We start from the raw sequence: 26,215 nt of genomic DNA on the forward strand, positions 1-26,215 counted from the left end.
TCTAGATGTGTGCCTAGGAAGAAGAGAAAATGGATTTTGGTGAGCAGCTATTGGTCTCTACCATTTTTTTGAAAAAAGAAATCTAGAAATTAAGAAGGCAGTATAAAAGATTTGTTGTTTTTTAAAACATGAGAAACACTATTCTAAAGTGCAACTGCTTATTTTCTATACCTTCATATAGCTCAATTCCTTTTTTTCTTTCTTGTTTAAATCTAAGAATTTCAGAGGTGGAAGGACCCTAAAATTCCATTGCCCTTGATTTTCAGATGAGCCCAGGTAAGTTTTCTCAGAATACTTCAATCTCTTGTTGGACTCGCTGTCATTTCACCCTCAATGCAAAAGGAACATCTAATTGGAGAAACACTGGGATCTGTATTTGGAAGTTAAAAAGACACAAATTCAATAACTCTTGAGAATCATAGGCTATTGGCATTGGGAGGGCATGCAAACTGACCTTCACTCCAAATCTCCCTCTGCAGCATCTTGAATAGTCATCTAAGTTCCATTCTTTGGGCTCACTCAAAACAAGTCCTCTCCCTCTTTTATCTGACAACCCCTAAGACAGAGTAGTCATTGTCAGGCAGTGTGCTATGGAGTTCTAGGGTCCCACAAAAGGGTCTCCAGGGTCATCACCTTGGGCTAGGAGGAGGGCTGAGTCAAGATTGTGTTATGACTTCCATGGGCTCCTTCCTCCACACAAAATATTAAAAATTATATTTTATGACTATTGGTATCAGATGAATTTATTATTATATATTAAAACATTTTATTTGACCTAAATGTTTTTTTTCTGATTTTTAAAGAAATTAAAAACATTTTTGTGGGCTCCTAAAAGGACAGTACGCCCTGGGCACTGCAACCACTGTGCCTAATAAGTAAATTGACCCTGGGCTGAACTTCCCCACCGCCCCTATCAGAGATGTGAAAAGTGAAAAATGCGTGTCTTAGAATTGATGACATATAGTATCTCCAAATCATAGATGAGAAAACTTAGGGTGTGCGAGTGACTTACAAGGACGTTTGGGCAGTAAGTGACAGCCTGGACCACCCTTTCCATATCCCATGCCTTTTCCACTCATCCATCCATTCAATTACTCACATATTCCATGTTTAGTGAGACCTATGCTGTGTCAGGCGCAGTCCACCACAGCATCCCGGACCCCACTTGGTCCTTAGGAATAGGGCAAGATTTGCTATGTTCAATTCACAGATGTGTCAGCTTGAACTCTGGCTGATCACGGGGCTTCTCCATAATCTTCTTGCTACAGAATAGGAATGTCAGGTCTGTTATGTCACTTCCTGGTCCCAGTATCCCCTTGAGCCTGATATAGTGAACAACTATATTTTAAAGATCTTAGATATTTATGATTCATGACCAGGTTCAATATCTGTCTCACTTGCTCAATAAAGGGTAACAGAGAAGGCATCCAGCACAGTCATTACCACCTGTTCACTTTACAAATAACTCCCATGTTTGGCTAATACATATGTATGAGGTACTATGTCACTAGTACTGTTGTTATCCCCTCTTTACAGATGGGGAAACTGAGGCTCGGTGAGGCTTCCAGGTTTGTCCAGCTCTTCCATTCTCAATTGGTAAACTCTGCCCCCTCCCTTTTTCTGGCCCCTCTGCACTACTTTCCTTTTGATAATTTTGACCCCTACAATCAAAGGTAGAGGAGGTTATTTAGCTGTTGAATCAACTCTACAAATCAGTCAGCACTTGGACACCAGGAAGGTTTAGAATTTCACTTACAGCCCAAATCAGCAGGTCCTGAGTAGTTGAAAAGAGCAAAATTTATTTGTTCCCTGGCTTCCGTGTGGTCGATCCCCCAGGGCCTTTTGAGCCAGCCAACTGCCCCGAGGGCTTCCCTCTATCACTGGGTAGCATAGAATGGAATCCCTTTCCTTGAATCCTCTGTGGTTGGTGGTATTTAAAAAAATGCATTTGGAGCCAGCCGTGGTGGCCTAGTGGTTAAGATTCAGTGCTCTCTGCCACAGCCTGGGTTTGTTTCCCGGTCGTAGAACCACACCACCCGTCCATCAGTTGTCATACTGTGGCGGCAGCTCATATAGAGAACTAAACTAACAACTGGGATACAGAGCTATGCATTGAAGCTTTAAAAAATAAATGCATTTGTAAAGAAGCCTTTTTATTTCTAAGTCTAAGCTAATTTTCAAGATAGCGAAGTGTTATGGTGAAGATATAGGATGTATAAATGTATAAATATGCACATATATTTATTTATAAGCGCACTCAAAGAGGCCTGGAAGGATTTGCCCCAAAGCAGAAACAGTGATCTCTTCTGGAGAATGGAGTGGGAATAGAGGAGCTCCAATCTTTATGAGACATGTTTTTATATAGTTTTCATTTTTTTTCAATGGACAATTGCTTGTTTAATTAAAGAGATTAAACACCAAGCAATATTGTATTATGAAGAAATGGATATGGTCTTGGGTAAAATCCCATGGCCTCTCTGGATTCTGGTTTTCTCATTTACCAAATGAGAAATTAAATGATCTCTGAGGGCCCTGTCAAAGCGCTAATATTCTCCAATTCTTTCTATTCTGTCTTATAAAGTGCAGCCTGTGTCAACCAGCAGATCGCCGGCAAGGGTAGGGGACCGCTGTAATTTGCTTTTTCAGAGTAAATAAAGTCACAGACTCGATTTCTTCTGCTCCCAGAAGTGATGCAGCATTGCATCCAGCTCATTCATTTCACAGATACTTACTGTGCACATACTGTGGCCCAGAGAGGATTCTAGTGCAGAGGGCAGAGCACCGAACTAGAGTGACAAGGCCCCTGCACTTGCCAGAAACAAGGCAGAAAACAAACAAGAAGATAAAAAACGTCGCAGGCATCACAGGTTTGGATAAGTGGCATGAAGGGACCAAAGGTGTATGGAGAGAGGGTGCTCAGGTAGCCTTTCTGAGGAGGAGACATTTGACCTGACACCTGATGGATGAGAATGAGCAGGTGTGCAAATAGCTGCAGGAATTCCTGGGAGAGAGGCCCATGCAAAGGTCTGGGGGTGGGACGGGCTTAGTGCAGTGGAGGCTGGCTATGCTGGAGCACAGTGAGTGAGGAGGGGAACGAGGTGGGTGAGGCCAGAGGGGCAGGCACAGGCCATGTCTTACAGAGTAACGACCCTGTGGATCCCAAACTTAGATTTTACTCTAAAAGCAGTGGATGCCAGTGAAAGACTTTTAGCAGGAGAGTAATGTGCTTTGATGAGGTTGTCATCAATAGGGATGGGGAGAAGAGGAAGGACTCCTGATATATTTCAAAGTAGAACTGACAGGTCTTAGTAATGGAGCAGATGAGGAGAGTGGGACAAAAAAGGGAGGAAGGAAGGATGTTCTAGAACTAAGTGCCGACTCTGACCAGAGCCCTGTCAGGAAGCCACAGTCAAGGGTGGGGGCTCAGATCAAAATGTTAATTTCATTTAAGCATAGAGTCCCTGCTCCATGTTTAGAGTTGAGGAGAGGGGAGGTGTAAGGTATGGCCCTGACCTCAAGAAGCTTAAAGACATTTTTAGGCCGATGAGATACACACAATAGCAACTGTGCTATTTTTCAAAAAAATGCCTGCAAATTCTTTGACATGCCTCCCATTGAGATGTGGCATCTATGTCCCCTCCCCTTGACTCTGGATGAGCTTGTGACTGCTTTGGTAGAGTATGGTGGGAGTGATGCCATGTGATTTCTAAGGGAAATGCCTTGTTCGCTGGAACATTCATGCTTGAAGCCTGACCCTCCATGACTACCCAGGAACCACCATGCTGGAGGAAGCCTGGGCCACGTGGAGAGGCCACGTGTAGGCCCTCTAAGTGGCAGACCTAGTCATCCTAATGCACGTGCCAGACATAAGGCTAAAGGAATCTCCCGGTGATTCCAGCCCCCTGGCTGTGAGCCATGCTTAGCCTTTGAGTTTTCCCACCTGAGATCCCAGATGTCATGGAGCGGAGGGCAGCTGTCCCTGCTGTGCCCTGTTCAAATTCCTGACCCATAGACTCTGGTTGTTTTAAGTTGCTAAATTTTGGTGCAGTTTGTTACGCAGCAATAAAAATCAAAGCAGCCAAAGCCAATCTGAAAAGGCTACACACTGTATGATTCCAACTATGTGACACTCTGGGAAAGGAAAACTATGGAGACAATAAAAAGATCAGTGGTTGCCAGGGGTGGGAGAGGAGGGAGGAATGAATAGGCAGAGCACAGATTTTTAGAACAGTATGATACTATAATAGTGGATACACGTCATTATACATTTATCCAAACCCATAGAACGTACAACATCAAGAGTGAACCCTAATGTAAACTATGGACTTGGGGAGATTATGACGTGTCAATGTAGGTTCATGGATTGTAACAAATGTACCACTCTGGTGGGGATGTTGATAATGGGGGAGGCAGTGCATCTCTGGGGACAGGGGTGATTGAGAAATCTTTGTACCTTCTGTTCAATTTTGCTGTGAACCTAAAACTGCTCTAAAAACATAAAGACTTTAAAAAAATAAAAGCAGAGCCACAGTCTAGGTTGGTAAATCCCTTGATTGAAATATTTAGGGGATCTAGATTTTAGTCCTGGCTTTACCACAAAATCACTCGTTTTAGGTTTTGATTCTAAGCACAGATTATTTCCACCATTTGGAGATTTGATGCTAACTTCCTTGATGCCAGTCTTGAGTGGCTCAGGAGAAGAGAGAACAGTTTCAGCACCCTGAACCCCGATATCCGTATAGCTGGTGGCTCCTATGGGGGCACTCTCTCACATGCGGAAGCAGCCTAGATAATTGGCTCAAACTGCCCCGATTGTCATGGGGTGTCACAGGCAGATTTCCCACCTTTCTTTCTTCTCTTAATTTTTCTCAAGGACCTTGGGCCTTGGAAACAAATGTCAGGGAAGGCTACAGCAGTTCTTGACCCTCTGCCACCAGCTCGTTCTGTGACTTTGGACAAGTCCTGTTCTTTCTGCGGGACTCAGTTCCTTATTTGTGAAGTAGGGATTTAGACAAAACAAGAATTAAGTAGTGTTTTTGGTTTTTGTTTGCATGAGAGCCAATCAAGGAAAAGTAAAATTATGGAATGTTTTGGGAAACACTTCTGCTTTCTCTAAATCAAAATGAAAATGGCTTTTTGAGAACCAAAAGCCATACTGAAGTTGCTTAACTCCTTCTTCTTTGTCATCATAGCTGACACTTATTATATATGAGGTCTAGAGTGGGCCCAGCTTTGTGCTAAGTGCCTTACATGCTTGAGGTCATTTGGTCAATGCTTTGTGGGAGTTAATGTTATCCCATTTTACAGATGAGAGTGCAGAGACTCAGAGAGGTTAACTAACTGCCCAATGTTATTTAACTGCCAGGATTTGAACACAAGATGCCATATTCTCCACTCTTAGCTACCATGCTCCCTGCTTTCAGCTCATCCCTAAACATGAAGACCCTGTCTAGAGCTTGTGTTTTGTGATTTTGAGATTTTGCGGACCCCACTTCCCCAGAATTAACTCCTTTGGTGGCTTGGAGAAGAGCCAGGACTCAGTAGAGTAGAGGCCAGGCCTTTATACCTTTACTGATGACTGATTCCTACTCCCTCAAAAAAACATCTGGGCCATATACAGATGTGGGGCTTCCTCAGCGCTCCATGTCCTGGCTGAGCTTCAGCCACGAAGGATGATAATGACAGAGGTACCCCATGACGACCTGCTTCTCTCCTGCCTCATTCCCTAGACTACTTCCCTCTTGGGAATGGAGACCCTTTCTCAAAGTCCTTAACACCTAACGAACAGAACTGAACCATGGCCTCTGATGTTGGATAACTTCTGAAGCCCTCTAGCCTCATGGTTAGATGATTAGGTTCTGGACCTACAGACTTGGACCCTAATTTTGACTCTGCCCTTTATAATTTGCAATCTTGGGCTAGTTACTTTATTTTCTCTTGGCCTCAGTTTCCTTGTTTATAATAGGACAATCACAGTCTCTTTACAGCACAGGTTCTTGTGGGGATTAAATGGCATATTGACGCAAAATGTTTAACATTGTGCTCATTAAATATTATCTTCTATCTTCTCATCCTAAAGTTGAGGGAGTTGGTGATATTAAGCTGTCTGGGGCTATGCTTTTGGGGTAAAGTGGTGAGCTGGGGCATCACTAGAATGCAGAGGAGGAACACAAATGATGGAAGTAATAGTAACAATAATGCTCCCTTACAACAAGTGTAGCACATTGCAGCTCACAAAGTGCACACATATGCGCATACATATACACATATATAGCCTTAGTTGATCCTTGACATGACCCTGGAGCATGAGGAAACTATATCATATGATGTATTATTGAGGCGGTGAAGGTGTTTATCTTGAGGGGTACAGGAAAGTAGATGAGAATTACCTTCAGATCTCTGGGAAGAGGGTGGACACTTGGGAGGGCAAACCAAGAACTATGCCGGGGGATGTGTCTTTAGTTCATATGCTGCATTTTTAAAGTCAGAGCAGACCAAGTGTGAACACAGCTACCTGGAGGAGGTGGTATCTATGTTCCTGGAAGTATGGAAGCAAGATGCATGTGTTACATAGCGGCCATCCCGCCCAGCCCTCTAGCTGTCTTAATTGTAAGAGTCTAGGATTCTGTCAAATTGCACATGATTAACTCAACAGGTAGAAAATGATAATCCTAAGAGTCTTGGACAGCTGTGATCTCTCTTCACCTTTCCATCCTGGCACAGGCACGGCTGTGCCTTTATAATAAGATTAGAACAGCAGGAATGTCATTTCTGTGAGGTTGGGGAAGCCAATCTGGTCTGCCTGCAATCTCCTGACTTGAATTCCACACGTGCTTCTTGCCACCCTTGGTCCTGCTGTGCTGGACTGGGAGAGAGATGGGCAGAGATGGGCAGAGGGTGATGGGAAGTGTGGGCTCTAGCAGAATGCCAGCCAGTGGGAAAGGAGCATGTGGTAGGACAGATGAGAAAAGAGCAAATGGCATCGCACCTGCAGGCGGGCTGCTGGTGCTCTGTGGGGGTGGGGAATGCCAGGTTGAAAGGAAATGGAGCTGCTGACACCTGTCTCAGGGGGTCCAAGAGCTTTTCCAGATTTGACCATTTAATGAGCCTTGGTTTTCTGCTGCAAGGCAACAGGTAGAGCTGCATGTAGAGAATTTGAAAGCACAACACTTCTGAGATATATTTCTTGAATTGAGTCATTCATTATTAATTCATTAATTTATTGAGTGCTGAACATGTGGTAGGCCTGGTGAGATAGTGGAGTGGAAAGATTTTTGGGGTTGTAGTTAAAAGTCAAGTTGGCCTTGAGCAACCCATTAAATCCCTCTGGGCCTCTATTTCCTCATCTGTAAAATGGGGGTACTAGTGCCTGCCCTGTGCCCCTCACAGGGTTATTGTGAGGCTAGAATGAGGCCATATGTGTGAAAAACATTTTGCCAACTGGCCCCGCAGCAACCTTTTCTTTAGTGGGTATGGGAGCAAAGAGAGGATGATGAGTAACTGATTTTCACTGTAAATCCACATCTCTGAAAAACAGACCAGGAGCTAGTTTACAAGGTCATGATTCTGGGTTCTTAATGAAGATTCAGCATTTATCTTTCTGCCAGTCTCGGGTAAAGGGGAAGTTTGGAGCCAGACAACTCTGAAATGCAAACCTGGCTCCACCAACTGGCAGTTCTGTGACGCTGGGCAAGTTGTTTAACCTCTCTGAGCAACACAAGTAAAAACAAAGATCATGACTGCCTCAGACCATTTTTAGAGACATTAAAGGAGAGAGCATATGTAATGCCATCACACAGAGACGGGCTTCTAGAAAGTTATCTGTACCCGACGGAGACCTCTTGGCGCCCCAGAAGCCGAATAACCCGACACTCTTCTGATCAATATTCTTTAAGTGTTTTTCATCATTACACAGAGGACAGAGTACATGCTGTTAGGGAAATGGTAGCACCATCTCTATTTGCATGTTCCACAGAGGAATGCAAAAGGCTCTTGTTAATTCCTTAGAAGGCATTTCTTGCAACCATCTGGAGGGCTCTCCCTGACGGCCTTCTGGCGAGCAGAATTGTCGCTACCTCCTTAAATTTCTGTTGATGGCAACAGAAACCTGTCCTGTCAGATCAACCTTTAGTTTGGTTCTGCCTGCAAACAATATTTGCTTCCTTCTTTTCACCCTTGTTTATGGGGCCAGCCCTTGGCCAAATGCATCCTCAAGTTAGCTGATACACGCTTTTACTTTTTCCCTCCCCAAAAGGGGTGTCGCATGGCCATCATTGTCTGGGGTCATCCTTTGATAGAGGGCAGAGACCACGAGTCAGGAGGGTCATCTTCCAATCCCAGCTCACTCGCCTTTGCTCATGTGAATTTGGGCAAGTTTCTTGATCTTCCTAGGCTCAGGTTTGAATTTATACAATGGGAATGCTAATCTCTACTCTGTCTCCCATTCAGGAGTTTGCTGTGGATCAAGGCAGGCCATAGTTATGAAAGAGCTTTGTGGCTGCAGAATTCTGTGGCAACATGAGAGGTTATGATTCCAGAGCCACCGTCATGTTAAGCAGAAGAATCAAATAGAGTGAGTGGAATTTTGTGTACGAGCCAGAAGGGTGGGAATAGATTTTTTCAGGGACTTCCAGAAGCACTGCTGCTGCTTGGCCTGGCTGGCCTGGGGCTCAGTACAATTTGCCTCCATCGCTTTTCTCTTTATATACTTTCATTTATGTATGCATCCCCCCTCACGACCCCATGCAATTTATGCATTCAGTGTGTTTCTTCCCATCAAAGGCAGTGCGTTTAGTGCAAAGTTGACAGCCAACTGCAGGTGTCCAATCCCCGCTGCAGAACAGAAATAAACATGAACAATAAAAGCTCCCCTTCTCTCCCTGAAATGATTCAGAGGGAGACTGGGGAGGAGGTGGGGGAGAGAAGGTAGAGAGACACACTCTGCTTAATATACTCTTCCAAGGATAAAGAAAATAAAATTTTATGGACAGTAAGGAACCCCTTTGAGGCCTTATTGCTTTCTTAACACCAAATCTTTTTCAGAGAAGTTTCACTTATTTCTGAGTTACCAGTCACAGCACCCCCCAGAAGACAGGTTAGCAGGAAAGCATTTTTTCCCCTGCCAGCAGAGGAGAGAAGGGAGGACAGAAGTCAAGATGGTGACATGGATGCCTCAATACCTGCAAATGGGTTTGGACAGGAAAAATTTAAATTTGGTCAAACTAGTTTGAAACCAGTTGCTAGCCATAGAAATAACTGGTTAGAGTTCAATTACTGACTCTCTTTGTCTCAATTAGTTATTATATGGGTCCTCGCTGGTCACTGATGGATGAATCGGAATTGCTATGGTTGCTAGAGATAGAAATCTAACTCAAAGTAGCTTAGGCAAAAGAGGCAATTGATTAGCTCTCATCACTGGGAAGTCTGGGTAGGGCTGGCCTCTGGAACAACTGGGTCCAGGGACTCAAGTGACATCAGGACACTTTCCTTCCATCGTGCATCTCGGCTTGGGAGATTTGGCTTTGTTCTCTGCTATTGCAGGGAAACTGTCTCTACATGCTTCAGAAGATAGCCCTTGGATACTTTTTTGCTTGGTCTCAGAATGTAAGGCCCCCTTCTTGTTCAAACTCCACATTAAAAAAGTCCCAGGGAAGGATTCTGATTGACCACACTTGGGTGACAAGATGATGTCTAGTCCAATCACCGTGGCCAGGGCAAAAAGGGACTATCATTGCTTGGGGCAGTGGTGCAGGGAAGGCCAGGGTACTACGACTGGCAGAGTCCCCAGGACAACATGATTACAGGGCAGTAGGAGCAGCTCCCAAAGGAACGGGAGGTTTGCCAGGTTGCCAAAAACCATAGATGTCTCCTACCAGTACTGCACTCATCTCTTTCTAATGGTTTTCCAATAGCTGAGAACTTAGTTTTTATATCATTGCTAAATGGTTTCTAAGTAGTTCATTAAACTGATTACTCAATCCAATTAAATTAACAACTTTTTTTTTTTCCTTCCTAAATGAGTTTGCATGTGAAGGCAGGACCTCTTGGTCACAATCCATTTTTTTCAAAGAAAAACTGAAATGATTTTTTTTCTGATCATAGTTTCAAGACAAGATGAAGAAAACGATAATGAACTATTTCGTTTGTTTAAAATATATAGATAATTAAAGTTTTTTTTAAAAATCCTTTTTTCTCCCTGGAATTATGTAGATAACTGCTTAATCTTCCACTTCAAACTCCGGTTACATTCAACCTGAGGCTTCTCTGCTGAATAACCAATTTCTGTCTCTTCATGACTACTTTTTAGGTACGTAATTAAAAGAAGGGCTTCCTAATAGTAAAATTATGACATTTGCCTTCTGTATCCTTTAATTTTCCATTCTGAATTCTTTGCCTACCTCCCTGTGTACCTACCCTAGCCTTCAAGTGCCTCTTCACTCTTCCTGTCAAAAGCTGTTATCCAGAAAACACCTCGTGGAGCCGGCCCACTGGCATTGCGGCTAAGTGCACGTGCTCCACTTTGGTGGCCTGGGGTTCACAGGTTCGGATCCCAGGCATGCACCCATGCACTGCGTGTCAAGCCATGCTGTGGCGACGTCCCATATAAAGCAGAGGAGGACGGGCGTGGGTGTTAGCCCAGGGCCAATCTTCCTCAACAAAAAAGAGGAGGATTGGCATCGGCTATTAGCTTAGGGCTAGTTTTCCTCACCAAAAAAAAAAAAAAAAGAAAAGAAAACACCTTGTAACAGGTATTTAAACCCAGTTTGACCTTGCCAGATATTTCTTGCCTACCAAGAACCTTTACAAAGAAATATAACAACTTTGTGGAATAAAAGAATTTGTCCTGGATAAGGAATTTTGGGCATACAGTAAACATCAAGGAAATGTTTTTGGTTGGGGGAAAATTTAGTCACTATCCGATCGTGAAATCCCATCCTGTAGGCATTTGCCTACTTTATTTAGATTTGAGACTAGTCTTGATTGCAGATTTTAGCTGTTTCAATCCAAAAAACCTTTCCCAGATCATGGTCCAGTTTATCCAGATACACTTAACTAGCTCTACAGGGCTAGAAATAAAGCCAGATATTGAGTTTCAGTGTTGTCTGAGTGTGAGAAGATCTCTTTGCTGCATGCAAAGTACCCTGGACTTTGAGCCAGAAGAGCTAGCATCTAGCTAGTCTTAGTTTAACCAGCAACTTACATGACCCTGGGCAAGTCACTTACTCTCTAGGGCCTCAAGTGCATTTATTTATAAAATATAGTTGGATAAAATAATGATTAGATGATTTCTAAGGTCCCTACCAACTCTTATGAACTTTTCTGAGTGTCATTCATTTATGTAACACATGCATCTGGTGGAAATGCAATTATCTCTCCGCAGAATATGTCAGCATGAAATCAGACAGTGTTTGTAAAATGCCCAGCACAGGGCAGATGTTCAACAAATGGCAGTGGTAACGTTTATCATCATTAATTATTGTACTACCTAGTTCTTGTAACTTGGTACTCCTGGACTGATTTTGTGTGTTGTTTTCTTGTTGGTAACAGGAGCTTTACTGTGGCAATAGTCCAAGTACATATACATAGAGTCCTTGTATGCATCCAAGGATCCCTTACCACGTGATACATACATATATACTATTGTCAACACTTCCCATGGGCTAAAAAGCCTACCCTCCTCCAGGAATTGAGGAGAATGTTTTACTCTAGCATGGATGGTGAATATGTTGCAAAGAAGCTGTCCTTCCTCATCTGTGCTTGTGACTTCACTTACGAATCCATCGTGGTTCCCTTTTACTGAGTACAAACTGGGCACAAATCCTTCGCATCACGGGTGTGTGGTGGTACAACACCAATTGGTGCCTAGAAATCACTGGCTCCTTCTCTTGTGACTTCCTTGCAGAGGCAAGCAAGTGCCATCTATGGGTGGCAGGTTTGCCCCCTTCTGGTAGTACCCTACGGGGCTTTTTACTGAAAACTGTCATGAGGACAGCTGGCTTCCTACGGTGTGCTGTGGGAATTCCTCTCCTGTAGGAATCCACAATTCTAGGTGGATAAAGTTCTACTTCTACCTCTCAGCCTCAGTTGGCTCAGGTATAAAATTGGGATGGTAATTCTGCCTCACAAGGTTACTGCCATGAGGATTAAATGAAAGGATGGTGTAAAGTGCCTAGCACAGAGCCTGGCACATAGCAGACACCTAAAATATATCAATTTCTTGCTAAATTCAATACCTGATATCTAAATGAATTTCTTAGCCCCCCAAATTTTAACTTCCTATTTCACGATGCATTAATAGCACCCCATGCCCGGTCCAGCCTTCTCTTCACTGTTGTCGTTGGCCAATGTGGTGCCAACTACATTGGGTACTTGCCCTTTCCCAAACAAGCCCTGCCTCCGTGCCCTGGCTTGTTCTGTTTGGCTTCTTTGAATGCCTTCTCTTCTGTCTCTGGCTGTGTAACGCCTATACACCCTCATGCAACACACAAATGTCATCACCTCCTTCCTTTATTTCCCTAGGCAGAAATGATCTCTGCCTCCTTTGGACACCAAAGAGCATTTCAGCTCTACCTCTGTCATTCAACAAATATTGATTCAGGATCTCTTAAGTACCAGACATTGTGCTGGGGCAGACGAGGGCCCTGGTTTTGTGAATGTGTATTCTAGATGGGAAGAGGCAGACAAGAGGAAAGTAAACAAGATATTATTAGGCGGTGATGAGTAATGTGAGAGTGAGTGACTTCAGAGCTAGTCTGAATAGGGTGGAGGGGGACGGCTCTTCTGGGGAGATGGCATTTTGAGCTAAGACGTGGATGATGAGGAGCCAGTCTTGCAAATATCTGGGTGAAGAGGGTTTCAAGCCAAGGAAACAGTGGGTGCAAGGGCCTTAAGATGCAACTAAACATAGCATGTTTGAGGAAAAGGACAGAAGCTGGGATGGCTGGAAAATAGTGATCATGGGGGGAAGTGTACGGAATGTCATCTCTTCAGAGCCCCCTTTTTAGAGGTTGGACACAAGGTGATGTGGGGCAGGTGGAAGACTGGACCCAGGCACTTTGCCTTTTTTCCATCTACCTTCGACCTTGTGTTATACTTAATGGTGTTTATGCGCCTTATTTTTCCTTCCTGACCATCAACTCTATGAGGGACAAGACTTCACTTATTTGTCTCCTTATTCCCCATGACATCTACCTGTGGACGTGGGTGCTCATTACCTATGTTTGTTAAAAGGAAGAGGGTATATTGTGAGATAAAATGAAGCTCATCTAGTCTTTTGGGGGATGGATATGGCTCACCTGTAGGTCTCTCAACTGGTCGTGGCTGCAGAGCCACCTGCAAAAAGATACTGGGCAGAGTGTAAATGACTCCTGCAAGCAGAGCCCCCTGCTGTTTCCTGAGCCACGACCTGTTGGCTCCGTCTGGCTGCCTGATTGAGTCCCCAGCCTTGCCTTCTCTGGCCTGTCTAGATTTACACTGTGGACCAAACTCTTCTGACCTCAGCTTACTTCCCTAAACTCAGCTTCTTCATTGCCTAAATTCATGTAACTATTCATCCTCTCTGATGGTTCACCTGATCTAGGATCCCTGCCCTTTTCCTATTTAGCCTTGTCTTGCCATCATCCATATCCCAACATGATATTGGGATGCTGTAATTATATAAGACAGGGTTTCTCAACTTTGGCACTGTTGACATGTGGGGCTAGATAATAGGATGTTTAGCAGCATCCTTGGGTCTCTACCCTCAGTTGTGGCAACTAGCAATATCACCAGACATTGCCAAATGTACCAGGGGAGGCACAAAATCGCTGCTGGTTGAGAACCACTGACATAAGGCTACAACCCAAAGGGACCTTAGAGATGAGTTAGATTAATCCCCCTTCTCTCATTTCACAAATGAGGTCACTGAGGGCCGGAGTAGGGAAATGAGTTCCCCAAGGTCACACTGCAAATTGGCAGTGATGTAGGAAATAGACTTCATATCTCTTCAGTCTTAGTCCAGTGCTTTTTCTTAGCATGAGGAAATCTCCTTACAAGGTGGTTAAGTAAAGTGGAAAGGTAATGAATTTGGAGAGAGAGAGACTTGGATTAGAACCTAGGCCAAGTCATTGGTTGCCTTGTGACCTTGGGTTCTGAACCTCTCTGAGCTTCCATTTCCTCTTACGTCAAATGGGGGTGATCAACCCCCACCTTACAGTATTGTTTTGAGGACTAAATGAGACGTACGTGAAGCCCTAGCATCTCACCTGGTATGCAGTTAGTGCTAAGCAAACGCTGGTTCCCTGCTCCCTTGCAGTGCTATAAAAATGGCAAGCATAATATTGAGGAGAAGTTGGAGTTGTCACAAGTAGGACTCAGAGTGCCCGTGGAAGATGAGGCAGACAGGCAATGCTTTCTGGTAGACTAGGTTAAAAATGCAGGTTGTGGAATGTAGTGTCTATAATGGAAACAGCCAAGTAGTTTTCCAGTTTGGAAAATAACTGCCTGTGTTGAGGGCTGACTCACTTGGCAAAGTTGTTCCCTCCCCCCTTTCCTGAGGAGGTATCTCTGACGATTGCATCTTCTCTCAAATGTCCTGTGTCTCTCTCTTCCCCTAGCAAAATGTTGTTATTACAAACATTCCTAGAGACTAAAGGAACATTAGAGCCCAAGTTGGGTCTGTGTCTTTTCCTTCTCTTCGATCAGATGGATATAATGGCATTTTCTCCCTTGGGACCATGGAGATTTGACTGCCAGCACATAACCTGGGTTCTGGTGTTGGTCAGATACCCCTAATATAGTGCTTTGTGATTTTTCAAAGAAGTTTTTATGAACATTTTCTTTGATCCCAGGATGGCCCGATTCTAGTGGTTCTTAATCCTGGTTGCACATTATAATCACATGAGAGTTCAAAACAAAACAACAACAACAAAACGATGACAACTATGCTTGCACTCAGAAAAATTATATTTGGAGATGCATCTTGGGCATTGGTGATTTTGTTTAAAGTTCTCAAGGTGATTCAATGTGCAGTTAGGGTCAAGAATCACTGCCTCTTTTGATACCCTATGTCCCATTTCTTTGATGAGGAAAATGAGGCTCAGGGTAGTTAATTTTCTTGTCCAAGGTTATAAGGAAGGAAGAGGAGAAGCCAGGTACTGTAACCCTAATCTACCGGCCTTTCCTCTATAGCACGTTGCTTCTCTACTCATGTTGTGATCTTGGGAAAGTAGCTTCTTACTCAAGAACCTCAGTTTTCTTATCTGTAAAGTGGGCTAGTAATGGACCTCCATAGACATTTTTTCCTAGAGAGAACATTAGCATTTGGTAAGGAAGGAATTTGCCATCTTGTCTCTTAGTTAGGATAAGTTAAATTGATTTTTTATATTATTTCAGCGAAAGATATTCATGCTCATTTCTGTATGGCCTTGCTGACCCCCTTTTAGTACATATTAGAGTGTTATTGATCAGATAACCTGAATAGGGCTATGATATGTGTTTCAACTTTCACACCTGCAGCATCTCCTTGACAGCGGTTTGTCCCAACTCCAGGGGGAGTCTAATACCACTATGGGGATACTTTGACCATTAGGGACTTCTTTCTTTAGCTGAGCCTAAGTCCATTGCCCTGTAACCCCAAGAACTAATCCTGGTCTTGTCTACACAGAAAGATAGCTCCATTTCCCCAGGACAGCTCTGAGGACCCTTCCCCAGGCTGAATCAACTATTCTGCAGGGGACTTGCTTTTTGGTCCCCTCCCCAACCTGCTTGCTGCTCCCTAGCCTGGATCTATTTTAAAGGGGCTAAAAGGGACTCTTTCTTCTCCCATTTTTGCAATCCTGTCTGGATTAGTAATCTCTCATGCCCCAAGAGGGTAGACTGGCTTTCCCAAAGTTGTGGCATGTATAGCTTTAACCATTCTGTTTTTAGTTACTCTGGCATAACAGGAAGATAGATAACTGCTCACCTGTTATTTTCCTGGCCACCAAGCATCATGGCCTGGTTAACAGAGAGATGCGTAATGTAAAGGCTTTGGATTCAAGCAGACCCGGTTCAAATCCTGGCTCTGTCACTTATAGGACTGTGAGCAAATTATGTCATCTCTTTAAATCTGTGTTTCTCATCTGTAAGGCCCTACCTTAGAGGGTCATTGTCATGATATAGAAGGTATGAAGTGTGCTTAACACAGTAAGTGCTCAATACACGGCAACCTGTGCTCTTATAGCCATTATGATAATTGTCCCAACTATTTGATAGTAAGATGACAGAGATCAGCTTTCTCCATATGTCAGCTGGTGTTAAGCGCCTCTTCACTCAGAGGCACTCTACATGCTGGAGGTGACTGCAAGTGGGTGCGATGACTGGAGCGTCATACAAGTCTGCTAGCTCCCCTCCCTTCCCCCAGCCCTTTACTACCATGGAAATGTCACTGTTAGAGCTTCGTCCATTTATTTTAGACCTCTGATCCCTGTTAATATACAAAGTTTCTTGGTAAAGAAAATACTTGAATTTGTTCCTAATCATCAGTATCTATGTGTCAACATGTGTCAGATCCTTTATAGAAAGCCCACCTTGCTTGAGCAAAAGAAAAGCTTTCAGGCAAGAATGAGGGTCATGTGGTCTGAGGACCGAGATTATCCACTTATAAGATGGGTCTAGATTTGGTTTTGGTTGTGACTCTGTGCACATCCCAGACACACCTGGACTCCTGTTTGGGGATGTCTGGGAGACATTCCCTGTGAGCCACCCAGTTCCCTAGAGGTGCTGTGACCACTGCAAGTTAAACCCTGCTCCTTATGCAATTGAAACTGTGGCCCTTGAAAATCAAATAGCACTCTTTGTCTTTTTTTGTTATCCTATTTGGATGAGTAACTCACAATGATCTAGTTCAGCTAAAATGACTTGTTTGTGAGTCAGGCATAGTGGTCACCATCAAAAATGTACTGGACTTAAGGTCAGCAATTAGGAAATAACATAACCTCTAGAGCTGTGGCTTCAGAAATGGCACAAAAATGGAATGGACAAATATGAAAAGTAGATAATGGATCCACAGTGATTTAATTCTCGGTGATATTTTCATTTTATGCAAATACCAAAAGAAAAAAACCTGGCTACTTGAAAGAAAAACAGGAACCAAAAATATATTTAGTGTTTGATCAAGCAAAAATCCTTTCACACATCTGCCAAGAGAGTTAAAACAAATATAGATGTTAAATAAAAAGCCCAGGTACCAAAGAGCAAAATTTAATGAAAGCCAGAACTGTTAAGTATGGATTCCTGTTGAGAAAAATGTCAACCTCTTTCCGAGTTTTCCCATTGCTCTATTTTTAAGAAAAGTGTAGTAAAAATACATAATACAAGTTAACTTTTTTTCTTGCTTTTGTTTTCCCCGTTACCCCTCCATTGATGAAAAGCATCTTCCACTGGAGTCTTGGACTCCCACGTAGCATAGACCCTCATTCCTGGCATAGATGGTCTCCCCCTATCGCATCATGTTACTGGCGCACTCAGTGGCTGGAGAGGCATCTTACCAGGCTAAAGGCAAAAGGTCTTTGAAGCATGTCAATGGTACAGGGTAATTTCCAACTCCTCTGAAATGCAGACTCCCTAATGGTGGGTCATATCAGATTCTGCAGTGGTAGGCTAAGGGCTGAGAAAAATCTGGTGTGAGGGCAGGGGCTGGTAAGGACATCAGCTGGCAGTAGTGAAAAGTGAAAATCCATCTTGAGGGTCCTGCTTCATGTACCATGCCCACATTGACACGCGAGAGACTGAACAACAACACTTGAGTTGAAAGGGTGAAGAGTTTGATTTTGGGATGGTTCTTTGCTATGGTTGATAAAAGGAGAATGGGAGAGACATGGAGATAGTGGGTGTCCACTGAGAGAACCCACAGATGAAGCCAATCATGCCGCACCTACTCGTAGCTGGGCTCCAAAACCTTTAGTTTGTCAATTGCTAATGATAACCCCTAGCAGGGAAGACTGGATAGAAGTAGGGGGTAAGGAAACAAGCCAGAATATGGTTATCAATAAAAGCTAATGACACATGGCACGCACTGAATCATGCACCTAGGAGAGTGGCTGCTGGACAGCTGGAAGCCAATTGCACCAAGAATGAGAGTTGGGATCTCCAAGAAAGCTGTGTGTTGGGAACCCCCCCTCCTAACCAAAGTTACAGTCAGCCTGGGCTCCTCTCCATGAACCCTGCCACTTCTCCAATCTTGCTTTAGTTCAGCTTTGTAGTCACAATCATAGGCTTGTTGATTCTGGTCATTGGAATACAACATCCTCATTCTGTTTAGCCAGGGGGAAGGCCAGCCTCCTTGGGTTAGAAGTTGGGGTCAGGGATCTTAAGGTTCCCCCAACATCATTATCAACTTAATCCATCTCCCTATCGTTCTTCAAATAATTCGGCCTCGGACATTTCACTTTCCAAAGATGACAGAATGTTATCTGGCCACGTTATAAAACAACACTTTTATATAGACATAAAAACCCAAGTTCTGCAGGTCAGCAAAACACTAAGCTTCATATTTGGTCTCTCAAACCTAGAACAGGGCATGCCATAGAAGGTTCTATTGCTTGTGGGCTTCGATGAAGCTTCCTCTTCCAAAATTCTTTCATCACCTTTCTTTCGCACTTAGCTTGCATATCATATCCCCCCATATGAGAGGCTCTGAAGAGAAAGAGACTCTACTCCATAATGGGGTTCCTGCTCAGATGTTAAGCAAATGAAAAGTGAGAATCACAGGTGATATCTCCCTGTCAGCTGTTCCCAAGGCTCTACTTGGTTTAGGAGGCCAGTTGCCTTTAGCTACCAGAGTGCCTTTGAGCTTGAGTATAGTCAGAAGGACATACTTCTCAGGGCTGAGGCTGACTCTGAGAAGAAATATACCATTTCACCTAAGGCCTATGGGATGGCTCTTACACGTTAAAGGAAGTTTTATCTAAGCCTCCAGCAATAACTTCATGAGTCCTCCTTTGACTGCACATCTGCCTTTGCCCTCTCTGCCACCCTCAGTCTGAGTTGCTTTTCATACACATTCCCGACTAAATCAGTGCTTAGGCAGTGCCCCATCTGGGGAAGGCAGCCCACTCCTCCAACAACATCCGTCTCCATCCATGGCTTGGGGCTGAGGAGCGGAGGGTAACTTGGAAAGCTCCCATGGCGAATTAGTTGGAAGGTTGCTGTTTCCTTTTTGCTTGCTTGTAAGGTGGAATGGATCTTGAATCTCCAATTTGAAAACTGAAGAGGGATGGGTAGGGAGTTGAGAATAAGAAGTAAGGAGAAGGAAGGGGCCTAACAGAACCTGCGAACCATGGATATTAGTAAGAAAAAAAATATTGCACACACTTAGACACATTAACAACTGAATTAAAAGAAAATGGTACAGTTTCCTCATTAGAGTTCCAGTGACTGCATTTTCAGAGACATAGGCTCTATTAGACAGGGTTATTCTCCCCTTATTGCAGTACAGTGTTATTTATCATCCTCACTTAGCAAACAAAAAAGGGTGAAAGAACATTAAAAAAGGAAAAGAGATAGCAAAATGGTTTTTCAATTCTTCAGGAAAATCTGTTGAATCATCCTCCTTGTGGTCATGGTGGTTGGTGGCGGTTGCGTTTCATTTTGTTGTTTTTGGCACTGAAGGGTGTGGGATGGGGCTGGGGGGAGCCCAAGCCTGCTCCCCAAGGGGTCTCCATCTGCTCCAGTTATAATCCTGTGGCTCCCAAGGGCATCCCTGAACTGTGGCTCATGCAGGGAATTGATTGCATGGACTTGGGGAAGTCGTGGCTGACCACTCGGCCATTCTCTCCACTACCGCCACCGCTGGCTCCTGCCCCACTGTTTCGGGGAAGTGTCGATGTCCGTATGGCTTCATTGATGGATTGCTGTGGGATCAAACAGAAACCCTTTTCAGGAGGACCGGGGGTTCTTCCCCGGGTCCTTGGCAATGATTAGCAAGGATAATGAATCAACACTGGACTTAAAATGTCACCCCAACTCTCCTCCCCATCCAACTCCTTTCCTGATCTCTAATGCTAATCCTGACTTGCCATGAACTCACAAAACTGTCTTGTGGCTCTGGGCAAGTCTGATCCCCTCTCTGGACCTCATGTTCTCTCTGTGTAATGAGGTGTGCTAGACTGGGTTATCTCTAAAATCCTTTCTGGTTCTTGTATTCTGTGATTTCTGAAGGTGGACTATTACCATGGTAGTATTGATGATAAGAAATGTAGCAAAAGGACCAAGTGGAAAAGCTCTGGAAATGCGGTTTAGGAAACTTGGATTTCAGTTCTGCTTCTTACATCAACTAGTCGTGTGACCCTGTACATATCTCCTTAACTTTCTAGACCTTTTAAGTCGCCATGTTTGTAAAATGTGATTATCTATGTACCTACAGACTTTTATAAGCAAGAATGGTGCTACTGCATGAAAAATGATTTGAAATGTTAAAAAAAAATTGAGGGTGTGTTATTGTTGGATTAAAATTAAAAACTATCTCTGATTTACTTCAGGAAAAGTGCTACCCTACCTTTAGCAGCATGTGTTAAGGGAATGTAGGACTAGTTTGAATAATATAATAGCCAAATCTACCTGGAAAGGAGCATGTGCTAAAGAAAATAAGAATGCATCCCAAAGATCATTTTCTGTGTGTCAACTGCTTCCCATCAGCATGTATAACCTGCACTTCTAGATTGAAACATCAGATCAGTGCTGCTAAGCTTGTGATTTCTAGAATGCTGGAATTCTACATATAACAGGCACTCCAACAGTAACCCCAGGATCAGATGAGTTGGGTATAATGTTCAAGATCTAATCTGGGGGGATTAGAACCATATCCTATTAGACAAGAGGAAGGGTTCTGTTCTGATTTCCTTTGGAGAAAGAAACTTGATGACATGAAATCCAAACCCTTATCTCTTCCTGTGACTTCTCACTTCCCGTTAAGAGATACTTGTAGAATTTTTGAGGTGGAGCTTGGTTTCTTGGTGGGAGTTAACACGGAGGAGAAGGATTGCCTATGAGTTGGAGGTTTCTTTCTCTGAGACAAACCCTATCCATCCTTCAAGGTTCATTCTGTTCTCACCTTCTTGAAGCCACCCTAGACTGTACCAGCAAGTGCTGGCCTCCCTCAGCCTAGTACTCATACATTATACATTCTCTTGTAGTGGTTCTGCTTCAGGTATGTACATTTTGTCTTAAGAGAGCTGACTGTCTGGAGGAGGGCAAACAGCCATGTCTTCTCAATCCTTAGTTATCTCCCGGAGTGTCCAGCATGTAGTTAGATGCTTCATAAATATTCTTGAGTTTGTCTAAGAAAAGCCAACCACATAGGATCCTTCTGAAAAAGTCGATGGCTTTCTCCTTTGCACATTGTCATGATTCTAGTGATCAGAGAAGTCAGTCAGCCTACTGTGGCCAGACAGACATAAACAGGGCGGCTTTCTGCTATATGATGCTGGGAGTATCCTCTTATTGGCAATTCTGACAGTTTTTTTAAATGTTCTTTCTTTTAAAATCCATGATTCAGACAGATTTGCCCCATATGATGCTCTACCCACGCAGGTTCTGTCTCTACTTCAAATCCCCAGAGTTGATTTTCCTACATTCTGTCTGGTTGTCCTCCTCTGAAAAGGAAGTGTGACCTGGATTGCATTCTTCTAAGTCAAGGCCAAATAAATACCATTGTGATGCTCTATGGGGAAAATGTGAAGTGAACATCTGAAGAATTAATGGTTACTTATTCTCACCTAAAGAATGTTGAAAAGAAAATAACTTTTTATTTGTGCGTGTGTGAAATGTGGAAAGTTCTATAGATTAGCTTGGAATGTCTATTTTGTACGATTTTTCTCTACCAAATCCCTTTAATTAAAAAACAAAGTTTAAAGTTCACACAGATCACCTTGGTCTTTGTTTCTCAAAAGGTCTCGCATATTCCCATAACATTCCATTGAAGTTGGTGGTACTTGATGAATTTATCTCAAAGAAGAAGATCGGTGGCACAGCTAATATTGCCTATCAAAGTATGAAATAACTTATCTGGGCATGTAACTAAAACCCTCCAACATCATGTCATTAAGAATTGGTTTTCAAGGAAGCTGAGGGCTTTTCAGAGGTCAGTGACTTCATACTCCTATTGAAAGTAGGTACTGCCTGCTTACTGGCTTCCTTTCTAATACATTTATGGGCTCTCAGGAGAGGAGATGAATAGAGTCAAAACTTTGGAGCAGAAAGCAATGCTAAAAATGACTATATCACTAGTTCTCAAACTTGACTGCACACTGGAATCACCCAGGGAGTTTTGGGAAAAAAACACTGATGCGTGAGATCTACCCTCAGAGATGTTGATTAATAGGTGTGGTATGTGGCCTGGACATCTGGAGTTTTAAAAACCTCCCAGGTGATTCTAATATGCAAGCAAGGTTGAAATACACTGATCTAGTTTATTTGATTCACTTTACAGAGAAACAGGACTTACAACCAACTTGCTTAAGGTTACAGTTATGTGATCTAGAGCCAAAGTGGATGACCTTCGGTTCTTCCTACCCCCTGTAGCTAAGCTGTCATAAGCTGATGTCATTCCTCCCCATGCCTCTGGGAAATGTGGTTCTCCCTTGTCCATCCTTGACACACCAGTCATTCTTAAAGTTCATCCTTAGAGTTGTTGTTTTGAAATTGATACTCAGGGAGAAAAGTGTGAGTAAAAAGTCCAACCTCAAAGTCCCGTAAGTTGGCTCTTCAGAGATTCATTTCTCTAACAGTGATTATATCCTAACCTCTCAGCCACTTGCTTTTCTAAGAAGAGTCTGCCTAGCCTCTGCACATCATAGAACATCCCAATAAAAGCTCAAACCTCAATAATGACCTCATCCTAGCATACGTGCTAAGAGCCAGAGTGACCGCCTGCTGTGGAGGATGCACATCAAGTTACCAAGTCCCTCAGCTGCTCACTAATTCCAGGGAAATGTGCAAAGCCTCAACTGCTGTGGCTTAAACACGGCCTGTGCTAGCACAGCCACATACAATTATGAAAGGTCATCGGCTCTCCTGGGGGTAGGCGTGGCTGGAGATTATTTTCCATGGGGAGCAAGGTGGTGAATAATAAAGACCCTGGTTGTCCTTAATATCAGGCAAGGACTCAGGTTCTGGTCTTTTGTCCTAGGCAGAGAGGATGGGTGGAGGATTTGAGACTTCATTCAGTTTGGAGTGTGTCTCAGGTTATATATTGTTTCTAGTATATGACAATTTCAATTATACTTAAATGATGTATACTCTCTGAGTCCCCAACTCTCACATGTTCTCCTCTTCCCTCTGTCTTCCTGTGCCCGGGTTTCCCTGGCCTGCTTCCCATTTCTAGGCAAGAGTTTTGGTCTTTGGGACTCTGACACTTGTGGATCCTTTGCCAGCAGCTCACTTCCCCTGGTTAATTCCTTTCATACCTCAAGTCTGCTAAGCATCAGTGTCTCAGGGAAGCCTCTCTGACCTGCCCCCATTCCCTGATCAGGACTTGATAGCACCAGGCATTTTTCTTCATAACACTCATTGAACACACGTAAGTATTTACTTATTTTCTGTCTTCTCCATCAAATCATCCATTTCCTGAGAACAGAAGCTGTGTCTGCTTTGTTCCTGACTGTATCCCCAGTGCTGGGCAATGCCTAGCATACAGTGGGGCTCAGTGTGTCTTTGCGGAAGGAATGCCTGCAAAGTGTCTTCTCACTGTCCCTGTGACACTTGCTGTGTGTCCTGCTCATGTGACACATCAAAGGGAAAAGGAATTCAACAATGCACAAGTAAAAGATTACATTCCATGGACAGCCTCAACAACTGGATTACAAAAATCTCAGGATAAGGGCTGCATCTTACTTGGCTGTGTGCTGTGGCTGGGGCTTGAGAGGACACACAGAAGGTACTCAAAATGATCTGTTGCCATGTGGTTGGTGGGAGAGAGAAATTTAAGAGAAGTGGCTTGGCCAGCACCAAGAACCCAGCTTTGCAGAGGCCATGTTGGAGGTCTAATTCCCATTCCTCCAGCTCCTAGCTTGTGTGACCTTCCTAGGACATGCTACTTAGCTTCTCTGAGCCCCTATTTCTTCATTTGTAGGGTTGCACTCACAAGACATTACAGGGTTAATGAAAATGTGTATAAAGCACTTTGAACATGGAAGTTACTAAAAAGATGTCTTTCCTTTTTCCCTTCCTTTCTTCTTGCTCTCTCCTACCCTTCATTCCCTTTTATGCCTCCCCTCCTCTCCTCTTTCTCTCTTCCATGCAGGGTGGGAAAGGGCTCCTTGAACACTGTTGAGAAATAGGAGGCTGGCCCTGAAATAGGTTTAGGGGCTCAAGGCCTTAAGAGTTGGCCAAATACTGTAATTAAGGAAAGAAACGAAGGAAGTTCTCACCGAAGGCTCTTGTCACCATCAGTGTGGGCCTCTGTGTGAGGTTGGAGGCTGCACTTCTGAAAAGAGCTAATTGCCTTTGGAGAAGACAAAGTACAGAACAGTAAAGAGGACTGCAAAACTGGAAAGTCTGAGAGGTAAGCAGAATGTGTTCCACTTGTCTCCTTTGCATGAGAGAGGAGTTGATGGAGCTTTGAAAATTAAGGGCCAGGTTGATTAATAAAGACAGTAGAAGTATCTTTTCTGCTGTTAGAAGATTAAAAATTCTACTAGGAGCCTTGGTGAGTTAGGCAGAAGTCATGCCAACCAATGGAATTAATTATAGAAGATTGTGGTGGAAGACCTTGAATTAATGATTGCAAGAGATCCTTACGTTGGCTTCTGAGAAATTCAATGTCTTCTTTGCAAAGGGAAGGGTGAGAATGTCTCCAAGAAGTTATGGCATGACTCAGCAGTCTTTTCTAAGGATTTTTGTCTTAACCTGAATGTTATGACTTCAGTGGTGAAGGTCAACATTGTCCCTGTTTTAAGAGGATCCCAGTCTTTAGCCACCCTGGTACCACCACCTGGCACTGACCATGATTAGTGGGAGTCATGGAAGTCTCACAGGAAGGGCCGGAAGTCCAGCAGGTTTCCTGCTTGGTGGATGCCTGGTCTCATTAGATTTTATGAGCACAAATAGATGAAGCCCAAATACCTTGGATGATGTTGTTTGTGCTTCCAGTCTGGATAGTTTTGGTGGGTGTATTTGCTTAAACTAACAGCAGCTCCCTCCCATGCCTCACCTCATCCTCTAAGAGATTTTCTCCTCCGGATACAATTCCACATTAATTTTACTAATACTTACCCTATGTGTGCAGGATGTTCAAAGAGAAATCAGACACAGCTTCTTACCTTAAGGAACTCAATCTATATAGCTCAACAAACCTAGGACATGTAAGAAGGAGCAATAAAAGGAAAGTCTTAAGAAGGCCCTAGCTAGCCACTAATAATAATAAGAAAAATTATTTGGAATGCTAGTTATCACTGTTATTATTTATTGAGGGCTTTCTATGGCCAAGGCATTTTGCCAAGCCCTTTATATCCATTGTTTTATATAATCCTCACAACAATTTCATGAGGTATGTACTACCACTAGCTCGATTTTAAAGAAAATGAGGATCAGAGAGCTATTGAAACTTGTCCAAGATGACACAGTTAAGGAAGAGTCTCCACAGCCTGTGTTCTAGACCATTCTACTGCACTGTCTCTTAGGGGAGCAGTGAGAAGGCGCTCTTGAGGTGTGTACTGAGCCAATCCTGGGCCCCTGGTTTGGGTCCTGGTCCATGGGAAGGTTTTGGGGGGTAGTAAAGGTTGTAGCTCACCTCGCTCTTCTCCTATTCCCCTCTTTGCCTCTGGAGTGGCCTTTCCTTACTTTGCAGGGTAAGATAGGAGAGTCTTCAGGCTTACGTTTTGGATGGAATAGGCAGAGGAAACTTTGTTTAGGTTCTAGGAGACCTCATTGTATCCAGCCAAGCTCCTTGGAGGTCTACTGTGTTTAGGGTCTGAGGCTCATGCTTTTGTTGTGCTTTGTCCTTTCTGAGAGGACCTGGTGGTGAGTGAGCTGGTCCAAGGTAGAACTGAGGCATTCCTAAGTCCCCTGACCAAATACCATCACTACTATCCCTTAATTGTTCCTTGTTATTATATCTTAGGGAAGTTGCCTTTTAAATGGATCCTATGGGACACGAAGATCAGGAGAGGGATTGGCCTGAGTAAAGGCACATGGGTGGGAAGCAGGAGGTGGGTGGCTGGAGTATGGAGTACCTAAGGAAAGCAGATTACCTGGGAGG

The 26,215-nt window shown here is 43.6% G+C and overlaps 1 protein-coding gene and 1 long non-coding RNA gene across 4 annotated transcripts in view; one reads left to right on the forward strand and one right to left on the reverse strand.

The window, feature by feature from the left end:
* The window catches only part of LOC147917215 (uncharacterized), a 192,995-nt gene that overhangs the window by 95,956 nt on the left and 70,824 nt on the right, over positions 1-26,215 (forward strand). The window lies entirely within an intron of this gene.
* The window catches only part of GRIA1 (glutamate ionotropic receptor AMPA type subunit 1), a 294,076-nt gene continuing 285,065 nt past the window's right edge, over positions 17,205-26,215 (reverse strand). For both annotated transcript variants that reach the window (XM_004428620.3, XM_004428621.3), the window contains exon 16: positions 17,205-19,892. In XM_004428620.3, the coding sequence (XP_004428677.1) occupies positions 19,692-19,892 (201 nt within the window). In that variant the 3' untranslated portion in view covers positions 17,205-19,691. The remainder of the gene's footprint in view (positions 19,893-26,215) is intronic.

The sequence above is a fragment of the Ceratotherium simum genome, chromosome 4, assembly GCF_057802395.1.
Source record: "Ceratotherium simum simum isolate JZ-2026a chromosome 4, ASM5780239v1, whole genome shotgun sequence".
In the NCBI taxonomy this organism is placed as follows: domain Eukaryota; kingdom Metazoa; phylum Chordata; class Mammalia; order Perissodactyla; family Rhinocerotidae; genus Ceratotherium; species Ceratotherium simum.